Source organism: Portunus trituberculatus, chromosome 4 (assembly GCF_017591435.1).
Source record: "Portunus trituberculatus isolate SZX2019 chromosome 4, ASM1759143v1, whole genome shotgun sequence".
Taxonomy (NCBI): Eukaryota; Metazoa; Arthropoda; class Malacostraca; order Decapoda; family Portunidae; genus Portunus; species Portunus trituberculatus.
In genome coordinates this window covers 3895071-3902570 of record NC_059258.1, presented here as the reverse complement: position 1 = coordinate 3902570, position 7500 = coordinate 3895071, and the positions used below count along the sequence as shown (strand labels likewise).

The 7500-nt window shown below is 36.4% G+C and overlaps 1 protein-coding gene across 1 annotated transcript in view; it reads right to left on the bottom strand.

Annotated features, from left to right (window-relative positions):
• Positions 1-5823: 5823 nt before the first annotated feature.
• Positions 5824-7500, bottom strand: part of LOC123511621 (TRPL translocation defect protein 14-like) — a 36443-nt gene continuing 34766 nt past the window's right edge. The window contains exon 12 of the mRNA XM_045267653.1: positions 5824-6668. Within this exon, the coding sequence (XP_045123588.1) occupies positions 6412-6668 (257 nt within the window). The 3' untranslated portion in view covers positions 5824-6411. The remainder of the gene's footprint in view (positions 6669-7500) is intronic.

Here is a 7500-nt window from a genome sequence, read left to right as displayed (position 1 = left end):
ATCCAGCCTGTGCCGCGTGTACCAGGGCCGTCAGAAAATATTCCTTGCAGAAATTAAATGTGTAGCGTTTTATTTGAGCCTTGCCTTCAATGATCCCATTCCCATAATAATATCTTTATATTACAGTGGAATGAGGCTGTACGTCTCAGCTTGGCGTGATCCTGCGACTAAAGAGTACAATAGTTTTTTTTTTTTTTTTCCGGCGAGCGACGAGGGAGATTCGTCTGGCAGTATTACTATCGTTTTCAGTAGCAGCGTTCGCGTGTAAAAGCGAACGCTTCTGGACCGTTCACCTTTTGCAAAGTGCTACTGAAAACGCCTTATATGGCGTTTAGTGGTGTTTTATGGCATGAGTTTGAGCAGGCTTAACGGTCAAAATTTACGATTTGCCATTTAGGACTTTTTAATTTCAAACTAAGTATAACTGGGGTTTTATGGTATAAAAAAATCGTCTATTCTCTTTTAGGTGTAAAACAAATCTATTATGTGAAATATGCAGACTTTGAAATGGTGTTCAGGCCTGTTAAACGTAAGTTTTATTATTTTTTTTCATGTAATTTGTTTAAGTTTGTTTTACGGTCAAACGATTGTCGTAAAATGCCGTAAAAGACAGCTCAGAATCTGTGAAATGTGTTAAAATACTTGCCAAGTGAAAATGGCTGGACTTTACAATAGTTTTAATGAGTTGAGATTTTAATGCTTTTGTTTTACATATATATTTGTTTATTCGTTCACCTCTTGTTCTAGGTAATTGTTAAGTGCCTGAGAAGGTAAGTCATATAATCTAATATTTTTCAAAGAAAGCATAGAAATCGAAAAGGATGGGGGTTTCAGCAGTTTTACGAAGGAAAATATTCTTATACTTTTACCATACTTAATATGAACATCTCTTTAAAACTAGTTAGACTAGAGATGTTTTGATATTGAGGTTGTTAGTTAAAGTATCTATCATGTCATGAATTATCAAGCATTCGACCTTGGCTTCGTTTTTTATACTTTTTTTTTTATCATTTACGTAATTTAGTCGAATCACCGCTGTTCCCTCTCTCCCTGATGACGTCACAGCTAAGGTGGTGACTCATCATGCATGTAGCTCTATGCGAGCATCTCTTTTCCAATCCCGCAGTTCGCCAATATTTCGCCTAATATCTGTTGGTTTCTACATGTTTTCATGTGTTTCTAGGCTCAGGTGTGTAGAGGAAAGCAGTAGGAGGAAGAAGAAAGAAAAAAGAAAAGAAGTAAGAAGAAAGAAAAACGGGAAGAGGAGGAGATACAATACTTAGCTCTCACCACTTCCTCAATATTTTGCGTAATATGTAGTGTTTTCCAAGTGTTTTGATGTGTTTCTAGGCTCAAGTATTTAGACGGAAGCTGCAAAAAAAAAAAAAAAAAAAAAATGGAGAAATAAAGGAGGAGGAAGAAAGAAGAGTGTTTGGGGGGAGGGTAAGAAGAGGAGGAAGAGCCAAACCAAAATGTTTAGGTAAGTATCCCTTGTAATCTTGACGTTCTTGAAAAAAAGGCATCTTGGTGTTTTAAGTGTGTTTACTAAAAAGTAGTGTTACAATATGTCTGAGTGTGTTTGGTAGTGTTGCAAGGTATTTCCAGTATACTTTAGGCGTTTTAAATGTATTTTCGGTGTTTTAAGTGTGTTTTGAGTGCAATTTTGACGTTTTCAGTGTTATTTTTATTTATTTATTTATTTTTAGCTGTGGCGGGCAGTTGTGTGATTAGAAAGGTGGTGATGCCGCGCATATCACCGGCAGTATTACTTTTGTAGGTGTGTGATGGACGGGGAAGGGGTTAGTGGTGAAGAGACGGCGGCCTTTACGAAACAAGGCATCAGGACAGGTTGGGTTGGTGGTATGTGGTGGGCTGGGACTGGCGGCGCGGCGTAGTCATTAGTCAACACCTCCTGCTCTGCCTGCTTGTCGTGTATGAGGGATGAGTGTGACACTGTATTTCATCTACATCTCCCTTTCTCCATCGTGTCCCTCACTGCCACAACAACTCTCTGCTTGAAGGATGAGCTGGGTAACTGAGCAGCTCGAGTGTAGTGTGATATTTCCGTAACAAGGCAAAACAGAGCAGGGTGTGAGAAGCAGTCAACCCACACTGGTGGTTTGCCTAGTACACCTAAGCCGTGTGACGGAGGTGGCGGCCTGGCAGGAATTGACTTGCCTACGTCTGTGTTTCAAACAAGACAACACTCTCCAACGGACCATTCTTGTTAAAGGTAGGAAATGAGTCTGGTTTTGATAGTGCTTAATGGGAAAAATATATGTATTAAGTAGCTACAGGTAATGTACTTTTTTTTTTTATATATATTTAAAAGGGGAAAGCTGGCCAAGGACAACATAAGGTAAAAAAACAAAAACAAAACAAAACACTTAGCTGCCAGTTCCCTTGCACGTCCAAGAGAGCTAGCCAGAAAAAAAGGGTTAAAGTACTTGAAACCTCTCTCTTAAATGAAGTTGAATCTTGGAAGTTGGAAATACAGACACAGGGAGGGAGTATACCAGAGAAAGGTATAAATGATTGAGAGCCTTGGTTAACTCTTGCATTAGAGAGTTGGACAGAATAGAGGATGAGAGAAAGAAGAAAGCCTAGTGCAATGAGACTGCAGGAGGAGGGGAGGTATGCAATTAGCAAGATTAGAAGAGCAGTTAGCATGAAAATAGTGGTAGAAGATGGGAAGAGATGCAACATTCTGGCGATGAGAAAGGCAAAATATTAGTGTTTGTAAAAGCAAGGGTTATTTGAAAAAAAATGACATGATAAAGAGGTACGGTTAATATATTTTAGTACAAAATATTAGTGTTTCAAAAGTGGCAAGGGATTATGGGAAAAACTGATGCAATAAACAGGTTGAGTAAGACAGATTAGTCAGAATATTGTGGCTTTATTTACGCAATAGTCAACAGATCAGAAAGTATTTGAAACCATCATAGGTACGTTTCTTTCTTTTGTTTTCTTTCTTCTTTTATTTATTTATCTATTCACTGTTTGTTTAGTTTAATTGTAGTACACTGCATTTTGATGAGGTATATCTAAGTATTAGTTGAAATGTGGCTTTTCTGAACACTGGTGGTCATCTCTGCTTGAGGGAGAGAAAACAATTATAAGTAAATGAAATAAAATAATATAAAGCCATTCAGTATATATGCCAACAGTATTTCTATATGATTTACTTTCCATTTATTGCATGGACGCTGAAAAGGAAGAAATATTTGTGGGTAAGTATGAAATATTTGTGGTTAAGTTTGAATGAAAATATGCAGCTTTAAATTTGTAAAAGATGTACTGGTTCATTCTTTCTTCAAGTACATACACTGTCTTACATGTGATGGGGAGTGAATGGTATCCGTTCTTCATTTATTTTAGGAAACTGGCCCAGAGAGAGAGAGAGAGAGAGAGAGAGGGCTTGTTTAACTTTCCTCTCTAAAAAGTCAAGTAAAGAATGAAAAAAAAAATTATATATAAGTTAAATAAATAAAGTCCAGAAAAAAGACAAACATAATCATAAAACAGTAAAGGATAAAAAAAAAAAGCATTCTTAATATCACTCTATTAAGAAATAAGGAAAATATAAAAAAGCCATTGAAAAAGATAGGAAATAGCTCTAATAACTTCTCTCTCAAAAAAAAGTGAAGAAAATAAAAAAAGAAAGCTGTAAATAATAAAAACTAAACTTCCTCTCGCTCACAGCAAAAGAAAAAAAAAAACTAAAAAAAGAAGACAGAAAATAAGGAAAGATAAATAACCTCTCTAAACTTCCCCAGTGAAAAAGAATTAATAGTTAAAAGAAAAGAATGAAAAGGCATAGAAAATAAGAAATAGAAAGGTTATTAGTAAGAATAAAAAATAAATAAATAAGAAGAATTAAACTTCCCCACTGAGAAGAAAGTCAATAGTAGTATGGTAATAATGATAATAATAATAATAATAAAAATAAAAATAAACTCTAAACTTCCCTACTCAAAAGAAAGTTATTAGAAGTGATAGTAATAATAAAAAAATGAAGCTGGCCAGTTTAGTTACAGTGGCCCCCATCATGAACTACAGAGCCACACACACTCAACAAACGTCTGCCTCAAATCAACACATGACTAAAGATTACATATGCATAAATATATATCACTAATAAATAGGTCTATGTATAATGTTCCATAAATACTATAACATCTCTGAGCAAATATATCTTTTTTTTTTAATCACACACTAACAAACGAACACACAAACACACAGGTAATACAGTTTTTTCTCACACACACAATAACAACAAGAAACACTGTGAACACATAATTTTTTTCTTCACATCACACAGAAACAGGAACAAAGAAAAAAAAAAAAAAAAGGAAAAAGAAAGAAAAACAGGAGAAACACAACAGAACAGATTACAAAGGATATAATGTGGCGGTAAAGTACTAGAGCTCCATTACATCTGCTTCTAATGCCCAGTTGTTGAGAAATTGTTTATCTCTTCAATTAGTGACTGTAGGTTAGGTCAAGTCAAATTAGGTTAAGTTTGGTAAGGTTCAGTTTGAGGTCAGTTCAGTACCAGGATGCATTTTCATATTCATTCTATTTACTATTTGGTGATTTTACACAACTTTAGAAACTTATGTGGGAATCAAAATAGTGAAGACTGGATGGTTAATCTTCTGACCTCCATGACACTTTCTGATGTCAATAAAATCAAAACTCATAGAAAACCATCCCATTACTGAAGAGGTTATCCCCATCATTACTGGGACACATTTTTACCTTGAGATTTGCGTACGATTAGACTATTTTATTGATATTAGGAAGGATCTATGGAGGTCAGAGGATTAATGGCTGCAGTCTTCACTATTTTAATCCCCCACATGAGTTTCTGAAGCTGTATAAAATCACCAAATAGTAGCCAGAATTAATATGAAAACACGTCATGGTACTGAAGAGGTTAAAAAGGTAAGTCTGGTTGAATTCTTAGGTTAAGATTAAGTTAGGTTGAATTTGATTAGATTAAGTTAGGTTAAAATTGGGGGTTAGGTCACTTCAGTCTAGATCAAAGTTAAGATTCAGTGATGTTAGGTTAGGTTAAGATACGGTGATGTTAGGTTAGGTTAAGATTCGATGATGTTAGGTTAGGTTAGGATACAGTGATGTTAGGTTAGGTTAAGTTAAGATTCGTTGATGTTAGGTTAAGTTAGGTTAGGTTACGACTGGTTCTGTTGGGTTAGGTTTAAGTTCTGTTAGATTGAAAGGTTAAAGGTTATGCCAGGTTAAATACCTGAATACTTTAAAGTGCAGATGAGCCTTTGTAGCAACTTTCGTCATGTCCACCACTCATATGGCTGTTGGCTTGGCAGATAGCAACACATTCTATAAAACTATCACTGGCTCCACTTCCTCACACACACACACACACACACACACACACACACACACACACACACACACACACACGCAGAGTAATACATTCAGGCACAATATCACAATAATTGATGCATATTATAACAACATTAGCATCTAGTATCACTCGTTCTATGCATAATGATTCATCTAGTTTTCTTCTATCCATTCCTAAGAGTTTATTTTCTATTTGTTCATCTCTTTCAGTCTTCATTTATGTCTTCTTTCCTTCCTTCCTTCCTTCCTTCCTTCCTTCTCTCTTCCTTTCATTCTCCTTATAATGTTTTTTCTTCCTTGATTCCTTACTGTTATTCCTCTCATTCTTTCCTTACTTCCTTTTATTCTCATTTTCACATTTTTTCTTTCATTCTCCTTCTCTTGCCTTCCTTTCTTTACTTTCATTCTCCTTTTCATCTCTTCCTTTCTTTCATTCACCTTTTTATCCCTTACTTCCTTCCTTTCATTCTCCTTTTTCATCCCTTCCTTCCTTCCTTCCTTTCATTCTCCTTTTCATTCTCTCCTTCCTTTCTTTCATTCTGCTTTCCGCATCAGTAAAACCACCTTGATCCTGCTAACTATTTCAATGTACTCCCACAATCCTTTCCTCTATAGATATAAAAAAAAACAACCTATAAAGTCTCATTGTCATTGCTAAAAAAAACAACAACTTGATCTTGTTCCCTTAAATAGACAAATTCCTTGATTCTCTGCCGCTTGATAAAAATGCCTGAATCCTTTTTAGACACCTCTCGATTCTCCTCACTAGATAAAAAGTGCACTCTGATCCCTTCTACTCTTCAATAAACAGACAAAAAAACATCTTCATACTAGTGAAAAACACATTAATAATCTTCCCTACTCGATAAAGACTCCCTGATTCTCTTCCTCACTTAAACATTCCCTGATTCTCTTCCTCACTTAACAGACACTCTCTGATCCTCTTCCTCATCAAATAAACCCTCCAAAACATCCCCAGATCCTATTTCCAGCAGCCACATGGCCTAAGAACCCCCTAGACTAGTGTTCTGGCGCATTGAACCCATTAGTAATCCGTATAGGGGTGGCTGCCACACACACAGGGTTGGCTGGCGCAGATCCCACAACCAGCTCCCCATCCTTGTTCCTCATCTCCATCTCGCAAGGCAGGATAGGGTTGTAGGGTGCGATGGAGGCTAAGGTGGAGTTCGGGGACGTGTCGGGACGTTGGCGGCGCTGCAGGTCGAGGTCCGAGCTGGGGCAGGATCCGCACGCTGGCTCGTTGTGGTCTGCGGCAACTGTGGGGTTAGGTTAGGTTAAGTTTGGTTTGGTTTGATGTTTAGTTAAGCGTTGGTAAGATAGGTTTGGTAATGTTCTAGTTTTGTGTGAAAAAGTTAGGTTAGGTTTGGGTTGGGTTCAATTGGGTTTGTTTTGATTTGGTGTTTAGTTAAGTGTTGATAAAGGTTAGGTGTGTGGCAGTTTGCTGTGAAAAAAGTTAGGTTAGGTTTGGGTTGGGTTGGGTTAAGGTTGGTTTAAGTTTGGTTTGGGTTTGTTAGTTAAGAGTTGATAGAAAGATTAGGTAATGTTGCAGATTTGTGTGAAAAAAGTCAGGTTAAGTTTGGATTGGTTAGGTTAAGTTTGGTGTTTTGTGTGGTGGTGTTACTGTAGAAGTATTGCATATGAAGATAAATATTGGAGTGTAGAATTGTACAGTGACATGGACTAAGTACAATAATAGTGTGTAGCATTTGGCAAAAAAAGAAAATTGTGGCTATATTTTACAAGTATATGATGAAATATGTAACAATGGAAGAGTGAGATCACTGCATTGCTTAGAAAACAGTAATAACTAAATATGGTGTAAACAGTAGCATTTGGCAAAGAAGGGAGAAAGAATGAATGACTACTATTGCAATGGCCTTCTGGGAACATGCTCCTACATCAATATACACATTTGTACAAAAAGTGATATTTCTGTATATCAACTCTGTGACAATTTGATTTTTTTTTTTTCTGAAGTACTGGAACATTGAACAAAAAAGTAAAACAGAACACTGCCTGCCACTTCATTCAGACAAGCAGACAGACGGATAAACATGAATGGATTGATAATTGTTTAAGGAGACATAG